The 18565-nt window shown below is 42.7% G+C and overlaps 1 protein-coding gene across 2 annotated transcripts in view; it reads right to left on the reverse strand.

Annotated features, from left to right (window-relative positions):
- MDFIC (MyoD family inhibitor domain containing) overlaps nucleotides 1-15366 on the reverse strand; it is a 279995-nt gene extending 264629 nt beyond the window's left edge. Inside the window, exons 1-2 of one of the 2 annotated variants that reach the window (XM_078674362.1) lie at nucleotides 14875-15366; nucleotides 14412-14537 (exon numbers count right to left, since the gene is read on the reverse strand). In XM_078674362.1, the coding sequence (XP_078530488.1) occupies nucleotides 14412-14505 (94 nt within the window). In that variant the 5' untranslated portion in view covers nucleotides 14506-14537; nucleotides 14875-15366. The remainder of the gene's footprint in view (nucleotides 1-14411; nucleotides 14538-14874) is intronic. The other variant, XM_078674363.1, reaches the window with a different exon arrangement.
- Nucleotides 15367-18565: the final 3199 nt, after the last annotated feature.

An 18565-nucleotide genomic window follows, 5' to 3' on the forward strand; every position in this document is an offset into this window, starting at 1 on the left:
TTCAACTATGTCCACCCAGTTGGCTCTATAATGTAGTCCTCCCTTTGCCACATCCTTGTCCACTTTTTGCGTTTTCCCCTTCTCCTAAAAAATTCAGTACCCTGAGACATGCCCATCTTGTGTACTTGTGTTGTACAATCACATCGAATCACAACCACCTCTCATCGATAAGGATAAGGAGATGCTTAATCTAAAACAATGAACTCTGTTGAGCCCCTGACATATGCTACAGCTATGGTGTCATTCTCAAAGGTTTTTGCATTTAGAAAATGCAAACTGAATTTAAAGTTCAATTAACAAAAAGAAGAGAAAATTAACTGTTGTGAGGATTGTGTGTTCACCATGGATCTAAACACAAGCAGTAATGGTTGGTCTTTGAGATTTTCTGAAAAAGATCATTTAAAACAACCCATGAATCCAGATGCTATGGCAATACGTGTCACAATACAATGCGCTCCCCTTAACAGCTTCTGTCTCCTGCTTCTCTAAAGTTTATTTCAAGGTAAGAAAAAATAGAAGTGGAAAACATTCAGACGCCGATTTCAAACAGAAGAGGAATCTGCCTAGCTGACAAGCATTCCAAATTTTCTGTTTTTCTGGCTACTACATTACCAACTTACTTTCTACGATGATTTATCTCTCATTCAGTTTCCTTCCTTCCACAGAATAGTCTTGGATATTGGAAGCAAGAGGTTAGGAAATGTCATACTTTCTGAAAGAGATTCTGAGAAGCAAAGGGGAAGAATTTATGACAATCTAGGACGAAGCTCGTGGCTTAGCAATGGGAAATGGTATAAGCGATTTGGCATAGGAAGCAAAGTTGGATTGGAATTGCAAGTAGGCAAATGTTACCAACTTTTGCAGATTGCCGCAATTCACAAAATACTGCTTCAGTGTTTGAAGTTTTTTAAGTAGTATGAAAAGAAGGAGGGTGGGGAGGGGGCTTCTCTAAAAGAGACATAGCCAGAAAAGTAAAAACTGAATTATTTTCAAGAAGCATTGTGATTAAAGATGAGGTTTAAAACATGAGAACTAAATTTAAGTGTGTTAGATTTGGGGGTCTCTATTTGGCACAGGTAGGTACTTGTGACAAATAGGGACCCTCGTCCCTAGTCAGGGTAAGGGGGTACACTCCTAAAATAATCCCTGCTCACCCCCTTGGTAGCTTGGCACGAGCAGACAGGCTTATCTCAGAGGCAGTGTGTAAAGTATTTGTGACCACATACAGTAACCCAGTGACAACACTACAGATGGGCACCACACAGTTGTATATTAAAAATAAGCATTCTTTTATAGACTTAACACAAGACCATAAACGACAAAAATCCACAATACTATACTTTTAAAATTTGTAGTTTTAGCTTAGTTCAGTTCAGTTCTTAAGATGCGACACTTTGAGTCAATGTACCTCACGATGCGTTGCGCTTCCACAATAAGTAATGTTGCAGCGATGGAAATGTGGCAAAGTAACGGTGCAAAGAAATAAAGACGTGAAGATCTTCCAGATGCGACACACTTCTCCGATGAGGCGAGAAGTCTCGGCTCGATGAGTCAACTGCAGCGGCGACACCCTTGTTTAGCGATGTGACAGCAATAGCCTCGGCTGCGACACTTCTCCGACGTTTGCGAGAAGCTTCCGCATGATGCGACAACTACGTGGCGACATCCAAGATGCGACGCCAGCAGCAGCAACGTCAACATGCTTATTCCTCGTGGAGAGAAACTTCTTTTGATGCGGTGCAATACGTCAGCTACAGCGGCAACACCCTTGTTCAGAGATGCGACGGCAGCAGCAGCGACACGCTTCCTCTTCGTTGCGAGATGTTTCTCTCGGTTCGGTGTAATTCGACAGCTACAGCGGCGACACCCTTGTTCAGAGATGCAACGGCAGTAGAAGCAACGGCAACACACTTCTTCCTCGTTGAGTCGCACTTTCAGCTCCTTGCGACACGCAGTCCCTCAGAAAGCCCTAATTTCTTGGGTCCCAATATTTATACCCCAATCCTTTGTCCTCTGAGGGCAGAGGGACCTTTGCCTAGTCCAAACCAGTTCTGGGGCACTCTGTTGACATGACTCCTTTCCTTTCACAGTGCAGGGCAGAAACATCAGACGCCCCACAGGAAGTGGAGCCAGCATTGTGGAGGAAAGGCACAGCCCTGGAGCACTCTCTTGACATGATTCCTTCTCTCCTTTCACAGTTCAGGGCAGAGACATCAGATGCACCACAGGGGGTGGAGCCAGCACTGTGGGGGGCAGGCACAGTCCTATTCAGGTCCCAGATGCAACTCTTCCCTCCTATCTAGATGCAGATCTCTCTATTCACCACTGGGCGGACTCACCCTGTCTCCTGGAATCCCCCAGCCCAGCCCTTAGACACACTTTTACAGGCTGCTTCTGTGGGTGGCTCAACCAGTGCTGCAAGCCCACTAGCAGCATTTGGTTTACAAGCCCTGGGCACACTGAGTGCACTGTACTGGGGTCTGACAAGTAAACCAAATCAGCTAATCATGGAATCACAAATTAATACATTAATTTACAATAGGGAGAGCATATGCACTTTAGCATTGATCAGCAGTGGTAAAGTTCCCAGAGTCATAAAATAGCCAACAACAGGTCAGAATAAATATAGGAGGAAGGCAGCAAAAAGTTTGGGGATGACCCTGCAAAATGGGCCAAGTCCAATTAAGTGGCTGATCAGTATATGGGTAGTTCGCTGTGAGATTTCTGGTATTACACTGAGACAGAGTACCGAAGTTCACCACTAGAAGATTAGCAGAAAACCATGAAATAATGCATCAATGAGGGAAGCCATAAGCAAAAAGGGAGCAGTATACAATGCTCCTTTTAACCCTTCTAATGCATTATTAAAGTCCCAACAGAAATAAATGTTCCAAAACAACCCTCAGAATATCCATCGGCTGAACATAGGCCTTGTGACCTTTTGATGATTAACATAACTATGCAGTGATTACATTAACCTGCAGGGCTGTCAGCTTAACTGTAAAGATCTCTCAAGCACATATTGATGCATACATTTGTTTTTTTTCACTTCACTCAGATAAAAAAAAAATGCAAATAGGCCAGCTCTCCTTGTGCACGGATTAGCTCATACTGGTGAACCACACCTGCATGAATATCAGTGACGCCACTTCTGCTCAGGCAGCCAGCCTCTGCTCAATCTTCTTACATTAATGTGCCTGTAGCTGGCACAACTCAGCTTTTTATATTAAAGGGCTGGCACAGTTGTGGACTGGGAATGACACCTCTGTCCCGTTGATGAAAGAGGGGTAACCGCGGCCCACCTGTCGCATCCTACAGGCCTCCAGAAAGGCCACTCAGGCCCCCATTAGGCTGGCAGCGGCATCTGAACAGCACAGACCGATCTCAAATCAGCCACCACGCTTTGGAAAATACAGCCCACAGCAGTAGCTTAACACAGGCCCCACATCCTCTGCGGTGCTGGGGGCCCCGAGCTGCATGGGGCTCCCTCAGCACCGTACTCAGGCCTGAGAGCTCCAGATAAAATTCAGAGCGAGGGCCCTTCCTGTACCTTGCAGGGGGGAGGGCCTCAACTTTCGATACACCACTGGCCCACAGCTGCAACTCAGACACCGGCCCTTCACCCATTGCCAGAGTGCCCGCCTTACCAATATGACCCAGACAGGAAGGCACAGTCAGGGACTACGGACATTGCAATGTTAATCAGTAGAAGAGCAGCTGGTAACTAAACAACAGTTTCCTTAAGTTATAGAATAGCTATGCAATTGTGCATAAAATACAGCAATTCTTAAATACAGTGTTACAATTTACAGCTACTGGAGAGGAGAATTGACAGGGAAAATAGACATACACAAAGTAGGTTGTTCTGCCTCTCTCAACAGCCGTAACATATCAATTCATGCCTAATTACATGGTCAGTAGAAATGTCTCATCAGCATCCCACACCCCAAGCAAGGTACATTGCAAAATAGTGTTGTGGTAAACATTCCACATGGGCCTATGTAACAAATGATAATTGGTGCTCTGATTAGCTGGATAGAGGTAACAAAGTGAACACAAGGAGATGATGGATGGAGTGCTGAAACTTTTCAGACACTCATCCCCGGTCACAGATCTGGGTTGAATCCATCATCATTCTTTAGCTCACTTTGCCACCTCAGTTCAGACCCAGCTATATGCAAATCAGTCTTGACCCTTTGCCTCATGGGAACAGTCCAGCCCAAACTGCCAAGCCAGGTCTTCCCTGAACCGGAAACAAGCATCCTGGAAACCGGTTTCTGTGCAACACCATTCATTAGCCAGGCTAGCTTGAATCCAGTGGCAACGTGAGCAAGGGACTCACCTCTGGGCAAGCACTGCCAACTTAGGGCAAACAAAGCAAACACAAGGAGAAGATGGTTTGAGTGTCTGAAAAGTTTCAGCGTTCCGTCCATTATCTCCTTGTGTTTGCTTTGTTCGCCTTAAGTTGGCAGGTTATGCCCAGACGTGGGTCCCTTGCTCACTTTGCCACTGGATTCAAGCTAGCCTGGCTGATGAGGGCTGTTAGCCCAAAACCGGTCCCAGGATGCTTGTTTCCAGTCCAGGGAAGACATGGCTTGACAGTTCGGGCTGGACTGTTCCTATGAGGAACAGGGTTAAGACTGATTTGCATATAGCTGTGTCTGAACTTTGGTGGCAAAGTGAGCTAATGAACAATGATGGATTCAACCCAGATCTGTGACTGGGGGTGTGAGTGTCTGAAAAGTTTCAGGGCTCCGTCCATCATCTCCTTGTGTTAGTTGGATAGTGGTAGCCTGCCATAATTGGGGTGCACAGGGTCCCTCAGGCCCATGGAGTCCCGTGGGCCTGATGACACAGAACCAGCTGCACTAATTACAGTTATTCCCCTATTTCTTTATTGAAGTAGCGAAAAGTGAAAATATTGTTACCAGAACTTAATGGTAGTGTTGTCCTGAACTATTTCCGCCAAACATGGTCACGGGATAGGTGAAACAGGCAAGAGCGATTGGTGCGCCAATGCTGGGGATTCAATTATTCATTTCTTGGCCCTTAGCTGGCATATTCGGGAGTTAGAGCGAGCTACATCATAACATTTTTAAAATACATATTTTTTTGTTCCGTTCAATTAATCTCCTTTTCATTGCAAATACAGTGCATACCTTGTTTCGTCCTCGTTAACTTGATAATTATAGAGAAGAAAAATTACATAGTCTATAAAACAATGTGAGAAGAAATCCACAATTACAGAACTAGCCTTAACAATTGCCTGGACTAAGTAAATGTCTGTCTCAATGCAAGATGCACAAAAGGAAGCAGAAACAACTGTGTGCCACTGACCATTCGCATAGCTAAGAGAGAAGGTAATTAAAGTGTAGGCATTAGACAGCAGAAAACAGCAACACAAAGACATGGGATTTGTTATATAATCAGTAATACATGAGCATTTACTAAACAGTTACCTGTCACCTGGGCAAAAGCCCAACAAAAAATAATCAGACGTTTTTACCATTGTACCATGACAAAAAAGTCAGTGTCTCAGAATATCTCGCTGAGTATTTCCTTCTAGTACTTTAAAACTTCTGTGCGTTATGTTCTTTAAAGTAAAAGCTTCGTCACATTATATCTGTGAAATACCTAGCTCTATGTCACTGTTGGTCTGCTGTACAGAAGAAATTACAGCAGAAGCATTGGAAGGAGATGCAGTTTTTTCTCTTAAGGATGTTGAAACATGGCTGTGTTTGAACCCCCTTCCCATCCTTTCTTACACGGTTCACATTAATCCCGCCCAACTTGACTGACAGCAATTCATGCTACCTTTCCTAGGGGAGTTATGGTGTTACACAAATGCACTTTTAGTGATACTGAGATGTAATAATACAGAAGGGCAGTATGAAGTGAGTGTGCCAATATTGTTAGAATGCGCTATACATTACTTATAAAGCACAAAATACAAAGACTTATTTATAGCGATACAGAAGTGTTTGGGGTCAGAGTAATGTGTTTTACTAATGACAGACTACATACGAAACAGAATATTTTAACAATAATGTGTTTGTTAGATGATGTCAAATCAGTTTGATTTACTAAAGAGGAATGCTGGTTACCCATTATCTAATGGGTTTCAGGCTGGGCAGCATAGGAATACATTGGTTCTGTGTGTACTTATGTTAAAATGAATAGCAATACCTTTATAGATTAAAAATGAACTATTGTCTCTATTACTAGAATCGCCCGATCTGAACTCCACATCTACCTTGACACGCAATATGTCATCAGACAGGTAGGCCCTGTGGACTAGGCCCAAGATTACTAATTGATGGGTCACAGGTGGGCGGGTGCATAGCTGGCAGGCAAACACTTGCACAGGAAACTCTTGATCAGTTCCACAGACAGGCACTGAGACATTACAATGGTCAGGGGAGATTGTCCCAGTAAAGCACACTGGCCGGAGGAGGTATAGTACACGTGCTCCCAAAAACACCATCAAGTCCGATGCCACATGAGTTAGGAACACATAGCCAATCAGGGCCTAGCACACATAGTGATCATGCACTCCCCATTCCAGACATCTGGACACACTAACCACTGGTCACACTGTGTCCAGGCGAGGTCCGGACCTTTCTGTAGTAACCATTGACCATTAATTTAGTACTCTAAAAGCAGTAACAAATATTAATCACCATATATGGTACGCTGTAAACCTTTTATTGCTTGTTGTAATTTTGTATATAAGAGCACAAACCTGATGTAAATTGAATGTCCTCAGTCCTAGAGCCTGACACTGTTCTCCCACCTGACCTGTTTAATTGAACAAACTGTTCCTGTTTTGCCAAATGCCTCTTGTCTTCTGTTTTTTTAAGGAAATCCAATTCGAGTAACATTTACACGTGAAAGTGTCTATCACACAAGTCACAGAGACAAGCTCGCACACTACACTGTGTCTCCATCAGAAGCCTCAAGTCACATGCAGTTGTGTTTGGCCCTTGACTTCAACCACACTCCAAGGGACCTGAAAAGTCTCACCACCAACGCCAGGTGGAGTGTACTGGCATAAATAGACCAAACAGTCCTAGAAGTAACTGTTTGTGCCTAAAAAAAAGAACCTCAAGACTCCCGGGAGAGGGTGTGAAAACCTCGCACACAGTCCTCACTCTGATGCTACTCTGCCTCCGGAGGGAGACACATAGCTACCACACCTAGTAAGCACAAATTGTAGGCCATCTTATGGGGAATTTACGGTTGCAATGATCAAGGAGAATTGCTGTGCCCGTGGATTATCTGTCATGCAATATATACTAAGGAAATAGAGTAGTCCCATACTTGCATCAGCAACTAAATTGACATGAAATCCACACTGCTGAGAGAGAGGGGACCTCTAGTAACCTGTGTTAAAGAGGCAGTAGCAGACCTTTTCTAAAGCAAAAAGGCAGCTGGAAGGATAGCAAATGCTTGTTTTGCTCTGGCACACAATATTTATTCAAGACCTAAGTTGGGAAAACCACTTTTTAAAACTCATTCATTGTCTGTAAAGCTCACCCTTATTTTGTTTTAGAAAGAAAAATTCTCAAGGAAGCTCTAAAACATATAGGACCTTGTCTACAAATGGCCTATCACGGCTGTGGTATCTGCAGCATGGATGCTACATGTTTATGACACACACATACCACACGTACACCCCGGATGTATGACATTACAACGCATGCATTTACATCGCATGCCTTTACAACGTAAGTATTACAACGCAGTCCATTACAACGCATAGTGCTTTGGGGGGCTGGATAGTGAATAGTTTAATTTACTATTCCAACTCCAGTCCCCGTGGACACTAGGGAAGGTTATTGGATAGTAAATTAATCTATTCCCTATCCTAGAGCGCCCCCCAGAGCAATGCGTTGTAATAGTTTGCGTTGTAAAAGTTGCGTTGTAAAGGTAGTGCGTTGTAAAAGTTTTGTTGTAAAGGCTGTTCACCGTACACCCCTCCCTTAAGTATTTATTCCCATCACTTTCGTGGGTGTAGGGGAACATCTCAACTTAGATTAGTAGCCTTGTCTGCCATCCCCGTGAGTGATGTGGTTACATGCAGAGTACAGACATTGAAAACCTGTCCTCTGAAAGCACTTTTCCACGTCGACCCTCAATAAAGAGTTAACATGGAACAATGCACAGATATACTCATGCAGAATATAAGATGAACTATGCAGCGCCTGAAAAACATGCAGAGGTTACCTATGACAAGGCATATTGCAAGGAAGGGGAGTAGTGCATAAAAGCAGCCCTCTGTGTATCAGTAATGAACGGACAAATGCACTGGTCATGCCACCTGGCCTGCCAGCTTTAACTCTGCTCCCTAATGTACTAGCCCTTAGACCAGCTGACCAGGAAGCTCGTAGTTTCCTTTGCAAATTTGCCTTTCCTAATTTGCATCTATACTTAGACTTGGTGTGAGTAAGCACGCACATATCACAGGAAAATCATTTGAGAATTTCCTAAATGTTTCTTTTTAAGGCTACTTCAACCCTTGCATAAAGTTTCAACTATGTCCACCCAGTTGGCTCTATAATGTAGTCCTCCCTTTGCCACATCCTTGTCCACTTTTTGCGTTTTCCCCTTCTCCTAAAAAATTCAGTACCCTGAGACATGCCCATCTTGTGTACTTGTGTTGTACAATCACATCGAATCACAACCACCTCTCATCGATAAGGATAAGGAGATGCTTAATCTAAAACAATGAACTCTGTTGAGCCCCTGACATATGCTACAGCTATGGTGTCATTCTCAAAGGTTTTTGCATTTAGAAAATGCAAACTGAATTTAAAGTTCAATTAACAAAAAGAAGAGAAAATTAACTGTTGTGAGGATTGTGTGTTCACCATGGATCTAAACACAAGCAGTAATGGTTGGTCTTTGAGATTTTCTGAAAAAGATCATTTAAAACAACCCATGAATCCAGATGCTATGGCAATACGTGTCACAATACAATGCGCTCCCCTTAACAGCTTCTGTCTCCTGCTTCTCTAAAGTTTATTTCAAGGTAAGAAAAAATAGAAGTGGAAAACATTCAGACGCCGATTTCAAACAGAAGAGGAATCTGCCTAGCTGACAAGCATTCCAAATTTCTCTGCTGAAGTTATAAATCAAAATTCGCATGTCATTTCAACTTATTTGCAGAATTTCAGGTTCTCTGCAAAAGCCTGACATAGCTGACACATTTTCCTAAGGATTTATTGTATCTCATTTTCCTGGCATGATTCAGGTTTGTATTGCCATGTCAGTTGTTAAAATTAAATCTTTTGTGCTCAGTCAAATTCCAAGAAAAATATTTCAATTTGGCATTGTAGAAAAATGAACTCTCTCCGCACACCAGGTAACCTACTTAAATGTATTTAATCTCCCAGAATGCTCTAAAACAAACACTGATGGAAGATATACAGCAAGGGCGTAGCCTGGTCAGTAAGATTTGGGGGGGGGGGGGCTTCAGAATTTACGCCAATCAGATCTACTGTACAGTCAAGGTGAGCTCAAAGTATTTTGGCTTTGGCGCCACAAGTGAAATACGGATTTTGAGCCACCTCATAATATGTGTGCATGTGTTACTCTCGCCCAATTTGCCAACAGACCCTGGCAGGGGGAAAGAACTGTATCCCAATATGTAGTCAATGACACAGAACTGGCTCATATTTGAAATTATAGATGGAAGGGAACCTGTGAGTAGGCAACCAGAGAGACGTTTACTTTCTCATCAAGTAGAGAGGGACGCCTCGTCCACTAGGAAATGACAGACAAAGAGATGCAGTCCGATAGTTTAAGCCTTAAACTATATGTAATACAACTCTCATACTCGGAGTGTTGCTTCTCAGTGGGCAGTCACATTGTTTTATTGCTGTTGTTTGATGCTGTAGTTTTCATTAGTTTCCCAAGTGAATCGATGTGCACTGCATGTCCCTCTGAGTCCCCCAATCCAATCTTCCCAGTGAGGTGTAAAGCATGGGTGAAGTACACATTCACTCTCTCTCACCAAGAGGGAGATGGAGACCATTTGATCTTCGTTTGCTGGTGTGTTGGGGATACAACATACAGTGCCCCACTTGAAAATATGTGAACTGTGTAGCATTAAATATGAAACACAGCTACCACCATGTGAATTTTCCTTGAGAGGTGGGAATTATGTAAGAATACCTGTTGCATTTAAGGTGCGGTGGTGCCTTACAAATCAAATGTAAAAGCTAGATCATTTTTCCCTAGGTTAACTACTGGGTGAGGCATGCATAGCCAATTACTTACTAGGAGAAGGACCTCTTCATGGCTGAATACTGGCTATTTATTTTTATTTGTAATTCTACTGTCAAATATGCATTCCCAAAGCCAAGGAGCCCCAGAGTTGTGCAGTGTCAAATAAATCATGTTTGCAGTTTACATGCAAATAGTGCGCCAGTCAGTTTCCTTGCCTCAACGCGAACTGCCCTCCTTAGAGACTGGACAGTCCCTGTAGGGCAGGCAAACATCATTAAGTGCAACAACACACTGCAGCATGGTCAATGATTATAATGCGCTCCAAAGTATAACTCGCTGCCTCCCCCCACCTCCCAAAAAGGATCCCAAGGAGACTGCCTTTAGTTGTTTATCCAAGGGCGAAGTCTTATATTCCCATAGTCATATCGCATCAATGACAAATAATGATCATAGTTAGGCATACATTATTGTTATGAGTTTTAAAACTGTTGACGTATTTCCGTAGTGCATTTGTTTAATTTAATACTATATGTTCATAGTATCCTTTGTATCCTCCCCAGCCCTGAGAAAGGTGCTGGAGCAATTCCATAAGCAACGAAACATGTGTTGGCTGGTTTTTCATTTGCTCTTGATGAATAAATCATGAACTATGTTATGAATTCTTCAGATGTGGACATTGACATTACCTCATAGTGTTTGATACCTTAATTCAAGTGTGCCCAGGTTTATGCATTTCAGTTACTAAGGTAGGGCTCAAATAAAACAAAGAAGCTAAATATGTGTGTGCCATCAATGTAGAAGAGAGAGGAACAACAGAAGGATAAAATTGAATAAGCTAAGGAGAAGTGTGTTGTTGAGAAAAGGAGAGGAACCAGAACAGGCCAATGAGCGATACTGTGCTGGAGTTAGAATCAGAGGTCTTCCCAGACACGTTGCACAAGGCCGATTTGCTAACTGCAGGTGGTGTTGTACAGCCATTGTTATCCAAGCTGTTAATCTATCCTACCACTATAATGATTTGAAAGGCTTTTGTTTCTTTCTTCCAAATGTTGTATAATACTGCGGATTTTATTCAGAACTTTATATCCATAGTAAGATCATAAAGAACTCTGATCTGTTATGGGGTCTCAACCAAAATATTTCAGCCCAAAAAAACAAACATTGGAAAAACTGATAGGTCTTGACTATGAACAACTAATCTATTGGCTTTCTCAATGCTTATCAGCACTGACATTAGCTAATGTCAAAATGGCCAACACTTTGTCATGATGCATGTCAATGCCTGTGCATGTGGACCCATGGGAGGCTATCTTAGAGTTACTTTTCAATTATATAAAAGACATTCCAAGGTGACCACAAATGTGTAAACATATTAGTGATGCAGACATGCTTATGTGCCAAGACACATACATGAAGCCATTCCAAGATTGGCGTAGATGTGTATGTATGTGGTGGCATTTTGCTGCTTACAGGTCCCTTAATAAGGAGAATGACATGGGGAGTGAAAACAAGGAACAGCAGAGAGCAATGGATGAGCAGGTGAGGAGAGAAAATGAAATGAATGTGTGTCCGTCCTCATGTAACGTAACTGGTGCTATGTAAAGCGCTCTGATACCTGATTCGGTTCGGGTCTAGTTCGCGCTATATAAGACTCTGCAAAAAAAAAAAAAATAGATCACATGGAAAACTGGGGTAACGGCATGAACAAACAAGGAGGAAAGACCAACCAAAAAATATGCACCCCAATGGTGCTCTGAAAAGTAAAAATATTCCTTTTAAATCAGCAGTGGAAGGAAGCAATTCATCGACTCACAACATTATCAAATTGAAATGTCTCCGGGTCGGACAAGTGCAATAATAAGACAGAATAATATCTGTAGCAAGGACCTAAATATTCAAAAACCCTTAAACCAATTGGACATAATTGCTATTGTCCCAATAATTATTTACATTTTTGATGCAAGTTAGGGTATTTATGTGAAAAGCTTTGGTTGGTTGTTTGAGCACTCCGAACATATCGCTGGTCGTTGACGGGAAACATCCTTTACAACGAAACTTTTACCACGCAGTGCTGTTACAACACAAGTATTACAATGAAAACCTTTACAACGCATTACACTGGGGGGGGCGCTCTAGGATAGGGAATAGTTGTAATTTACTATCCAACACCTTCCCTAGTGTCCACGGGAACTGGAGTTGGAATAGTAAATTAAACTATTCACTATCCAGCACCCCCAAGTGTAATGCGTTGTAAAGGTTTGCGTTGTAATACTTGCGTTGTAACAGCATGCATGGTAAAAGCATGCGTTGTAACGTCATACATCCGTAGTTGACCCTTGGCAAGTGATTGTATTCAAATTCTGCTATCCAGTCATTTCCAAAGCTTAAGTGGGAGCTTTTGAAATTTGAAAAAGCTGAAACAAATCCTAGAATGTCATTTTTTAATATTGATACAAGTGGGAGTAATCCACTTATTTTTTTCCTGAACTGCTATAAACAAACAAACATTCGGTGTATTCTAATCGATGTCAACTTCTCAGTTCTTACGTACTTTTCAGTGATTTAGTACTGCATAAGTACGCTACTTTCTGACTAGTGGTTGGAGGTAAGGAGAAAATCTGACTCTCCCCAGATAAAGTGTGATATGGCATCTGGGATAGGCAGTCAATTAGTCAATGTGCAGTGGTTGGAAATGCAGCCATGTATTTTTGATAAAAGAAAATGGCGTATATCAGTTTCTGTTCCTTAGCCTGTTACAGCTCTTATATGCGTCTTGTTGCTCTGCATTGTATTTCCGTTAGAAATGGTAGCTAAACCAAACACATGCTAGTAATATCATGTACATTGACAACTAAACTTAACCTGCATGAAATATAACGAAGAGTTTATATGTTTCACTTATGCAGTAGCTTCTTTGATGTGTTTTTGAACAAACTGCATACTCGTTTCTATTCATTTGCGACAAAGGCACAGCGGCTAGCAGATTCTCTCCATTAAGACTATGTTAAGTACTTGTGCTGCTGTGGTGGCACTTTGAAGTTCGGCTTGCTTCTCCTATCTACGCAATATGAGGCCTAGCCAAGAATTCTCATATCTCTATCTCTCTCTCTCTCTCTCTCTCTCCCTCCCTCTCTCTCTTTCTCTCCCTCCCTCTCTCTCCCTCACACACACACACACACACACACACAACGCTAAATGACAAATGAACAGAAACACTGGGGATCAGATGATACCCATTTTGTACATATTATCTCAAATAGTCACCTACAGGTGCAACCTCTGGTACAAAATGATGGTGAGGGCAAATTTGTTCCACCCTTAAACATAGTATTGTACGATTTTTATAACATTGCACCTCATTTATTCACATTCTATCTACAATACAGGTTTTACCAACACGCCGTACTTAATATTAAAACACACTGTGCATATCAGAGTGGTGGATACAAAACAGCCGACAAACATAGAAGCTCTGGTGAAACTACTGCTGAAGTGTTTGAAGGCATTTTTAACAACATGATTGAAGGAGGGACAAATACAAGGGATCTGGTTTAGATTATGAAACACTTGGAGGGGAAAGAAAATTCCTCTGTACATGTTTTCAATAGTTTAATGGAGTAAAGCTGTCAAAAGAAAAAAATGCGCGTTACTTCGTGTCATTTATTGTGATATTTGAGAAACAAGCTTGTGCTGCAGCTTACAGTCCTACAGGTGTCGCCTGCAGCTGCACTGGCGCAGACTTGTAAGATTGTCATCTTCGCATCACTACTGTAATTACCCAGAGCGTCGCTCCGGGGGGCGGCGAGCGCCAAACCACCACACAAAGTGAAAATTATGTAACCCTTGCTTAGTGGCATTTTCACTCACATCCAAGAGAAAAAAAAGGGGGGGGCTCGTGTGTTTAAGAATACTTGCCCGCAGCGTAAACAAATCGAGCAAAAGGAAAATGCCCAAAACAGCCAGTCCCACTCTCCTCCCCTTTAAGAAGAAACGACAACTGTGTAAAAAGGCACACGCCATTTGACACCTCTGATCCGTTAACACCATGCGACAACTATAAACGAGCTTCGGGTCTGCGTGGATCCCTGTGCTAACATGGGGAGGAGGGCACACGCCGTACAGCATGTCTGCTTCAAATAAATCACAACCAACTCAAGGGAACTTGTTGGAAGCAAACTTACCCAGGGGGAGGGAGATCAAAGGGCTGGTTTCATCCGCAGCTCGGTGTTCTGGCCCTTCAGGCCCCGGAGGAAGAGGCTCTCTCGCTCGGGACATCTGCCGGCTCTCTCACCAAGAAAGAGGAATATCTAACCCAGGGAGAGAAAACAAAAACAATAGACATGTAAGCCACCCCTCAAGAGCCGAACACATGCATGAAAGTACGTCTCGGCGCACGCTGCAGCAAAGAGGAAGAACGTGGCTCGTGGCAACAACATGAGAGGAGGGAGCAGACGAGTCACCACGTTCATATACTGGCCTGGCTGGCACTCTCGACTTCCATACAAAATAACTAAGTCCTGAGCTCACCCCTACACTTCGCCTCTAGAACCAGAGTCTCTGCGCCTTGCTGGCTGCGTTATTTGTGTTACGGTCTTCAGTGACAGCAATAAACAGCAATCAGCGGCGTGGCGCCGGTGGTTGTACCTGGGCATCTCTCGCCAGTCCAGTGGCTGCTACTTGCCCCCCTCCTGCTCTGGCCCACAGGGTCGCCGGAGAAACAGCATCACGCTGAACCTCGCTTTTCGCACATAGACGGCTGGCTGCACCTTTGGCGCGGGCTGCCCCCGGGTCTCTCGGTGGCAGCAGCACCCACGCGCTGCTGCAGCCGCTGCCTCCCGCTTCCAGGCAACTCCCACCCCGTCCGGCTCGGCACTTTTCCCTCGCTCTCACAAAAGCAGAAGGGACTTTTTCTTTCGATTTTTTCCTCTCTCAAACCCGTTTTTCATCATTTCCGGATGGTGAAAACATCCAGCACTGGCTGGGAGCCCACCGGCAGCTGGGGGAGTAGCTCTCTCCGGGTCCTGCAGCCCGTCTTCTTGGGACCGAGGCTATTCTGGCGGGGGTGGGGAGCAGAGGGGCACCGCTTCAGGTTTTGTGTTCCTTTCTCAGCTTTGCTCACCTATTCACTGTACGAAATGCTTCTCCCTCACCTCGATTTTACCGTGCCTTGCAAAAGCCACGTACGTACTCGTCCACCAAAACATGTCCAGCCAATTTGTAAATAGTTATCAATTACTTACATCAGTCTCGCGAAATACCACTCATAGTTGCTGCGGGATGATGTAATGTGTTTCTTATTTTTTACATTTTAACTCTATTAAAAGGCAACCTATTGCAATGCGTTTTAAGGGCGAGTTGTAACATGCTTTCGTCACGTGTCTCCGTGACTCTCCGTTGAGTGGTATTTCAGATTCAGAAGGTGGCTGATCTGACTCCAGTCACTTACTGTAACTTTCATATGTCACTTACTTGGCACTTCCCAGCAGCACAGGAGCACTGCTTTTTTCACCCTCCCTCCCGCCTGCACTGCGGCGCCACTGTGGTCTCTCAATCGTGATGCTCCTGTGTGTCAAAGTTAAGAATAACAATTTACTCAAATTGATTGCAGGATAAGTATTTGGAATTGGTAGCACTTCTGAGTGCTACAGTAGCACATTCAAAGTCTTCGAGAGAATCTTTTCGAGAAGTTCTTGAGGGGTGAATTGCACTGAAACAAGCTTTTAAAACGTAACCAGTTACATTCTGTGTAAAGGTGGTAAATAAAGTTGTCCATGTTGCGGTTGTGAAGAGGAAGAACGTAAAGCACGACCACCAAATATATTAGCATGTCTCTTACTGAAAATATTTTATAACAGATTATTGTTTAACCACTTTTCCCCAAATGTATGACATATATAACAACACATTTTCTTTACAGTTTTTGTAAGATTAATTTCATAAGGACAACTCAAGGAAAGGTCTGTAAAAAAAGGTCTTGTAAATTGCAAAGGATTTTAATAGAAGACGACATTCCACATGACAATCTGTACACTGTTAATCTTCATTACTCCCACAATCCTTTGCTTATCAGAGGTGTCCCTCACCAAGCAGCATTGATCTACCCAACTCTAAAATCCTCCCGAATTTTACACCCTTCCCCATCATGAAACATAATAAATAGGAAGCAAACTAATAGCACTTCCAAGTTCCTCACAACCCCAAGCTATGGGCATAATTGTTGCGACAATGGGAAAAGAGGGATGGACTTAAGTACTGGGAAAAGGAAGAGTAATTGAAGTAATGAAGATTACCTGTAAGTAATTGAAATATTGCCTTTCCAGCCCTTCTGCATCCCAATAATTTTTACGTATCTCAACCAGCAGAGAAAAAAAACAGGGCATGGGTACTCACAAACAGGGGCCACAAAGTTGGTCTGTGATGTGACTGAGGGCCGTATTGATACCAGCAAGGTGGTAGTCAGGGTTTGGGGAGGGGTTTGCGGTAAGGTGGGTGTAAGAGAAGCAAGGCATATACATCTAGTGCCTGAATTGCACAATGTGAAATTAACAATTTGGGATTATTCCGGCTTCTCCTCTTAACCAAATTGTGTGGTCATAGGCAATTCTTTTATTTCACTTTCCCTCTTTTCTTCATTATCACATAGGAGGTCCTTGAAATACATGACACCAGGATATGTGCTGTACAAACCCTTCTCCAGTGTTTGATTTAATAAACTATATGTTGTTCCTGTATAATAGAATCCCCGGTCCCCAATAAGTGCACATGACAACTGACTTACCTCTTCGTACACTATAGGCATTGTTATCAGGGTGTAGGGAGTGCTGCTCCGTAGTGCTCTTCCAGAGATGCTAAGGAGTCATTCGTTCGGAAAAGCAACCTGCCGGGGGCAATGCCTTTTTTGTCATGCTGGAAAGCGTCAGAACCACCAGGGAGCAGCAGGGTAAGTTTATAGACCTCATAATGGTCAATTAGTTATTTTTGGATTAACAATCATGCCGCTCCCACCGCAAGTTCATTGAATTCCACCATTTTGCTGACTTCCGGCCCTTTTTCCCACAGAAAAGAGCATGCATTTTAACGAAATCACCCACAGGGCACAAATGAGTTGAAAAAGAGGTCTTCCATGCCAGTTTTGTCTCTGCAGATTTTTTTTAAATATATGAGAGCATCTTTCTCTTTTTTTGTTTTTTCACAGGTGCTTTAAGTTTTATATCGGGACAGATTTGCTTGGTTCTCCAATTTCCAAGGAGTCAACTCTACCCTCACTTTTGACATCATTTGACTGCCCTCTTTATTAAATAGGAGTTACCCTTTATAATTTAGGAAATCTTTTCTTGTGGTCTTTTGATTCAAATTTTCAGCCACAGTGGACCTCCGCATATTGCTGTGAGTTCTTGTCTTCAATAGCTTGAGTTATTCTGGTTGACTCTTAGAAAGAATTTTAACATGCCATTAAGTTACTACAACTTGTTAAAATGGAGTCAGTGCATTCGTCCACATCTAAGGCTTCTAATAACTCTATTGCTATTAGTTGTAGATATTTAGGTGTCAACTCTAATAAAAGATTAAATAAGACCCTTCTTCACCAACTAAATCATCATTGCCTCTGGCATTAGATGGTATTATGGACTACCTTAGAAAAATGAGAATAGAGGCGGAATGGTCTCATCTGGAGTCAAGACTCACAATGGTTGAACAGTGAGTTTGTGATGGGCAATATGTGGTCAACATGATAGCCAAAATGTCAATTTTTAAGCGCGGAGAAGAAACAAACCATAATGGAAACTGCTTTTGACAGACGATTGGAAAAAGTGTTTTGTATCACATATAGAGTTAAACAAATCATTTTTTGGGCACACAATAGACAACAAAAAGCAACAACGAAGGAGAGTTGTCAATTAATATAATTCAAAATTCGAAATAATCTCAACATCCTGCAAGTTGCAGAGTGTTTCTGTGTTGGATGGGGTTTTAGTTATTACTTACGAGATCCTCTGGTTAGCAGAGCACATATTAGTTTCTTAGAACATCTTGAAGGGAGAAAGAGAAACTCATGAGAACTGTTTTTTTGTTTGTGGTGTGTTTGTCCCTTATTGTCTGGTACTGGCTGTCAGTTCCACCTGCATGAAATCTTCATGCTAAATTCGTATTGGTGTTGCCTTCTGTGCTGTAGTCATTATAGAGATGCACATATAACTACTGTTCTCCTTTAGCTGCTCCAATTATCTCCCTCCCAAAGAGATTGGCTATTTTCTGGTACCACCTGATTAGATTTGGTTCTCATGTGCCTTTATCAATATATTGCTAAAATGTGTTCTTGTGGAGTTCCATGAGG

The sequence above is a fragment of the Lissotriton helveticus genome, chromosome 1_1 (assembly GCF_964261635.1).
Source record: "Lissotriton helveticus chromosome 1_1, aLisHel1.1, whole genome shotgun sequence".
Lineage (NCBI taxonomy): Eukaryota > Metazoa > Chordata > Amphibia > Caudata > Salamandridae > Lissotriton > Lissotriton helveticus.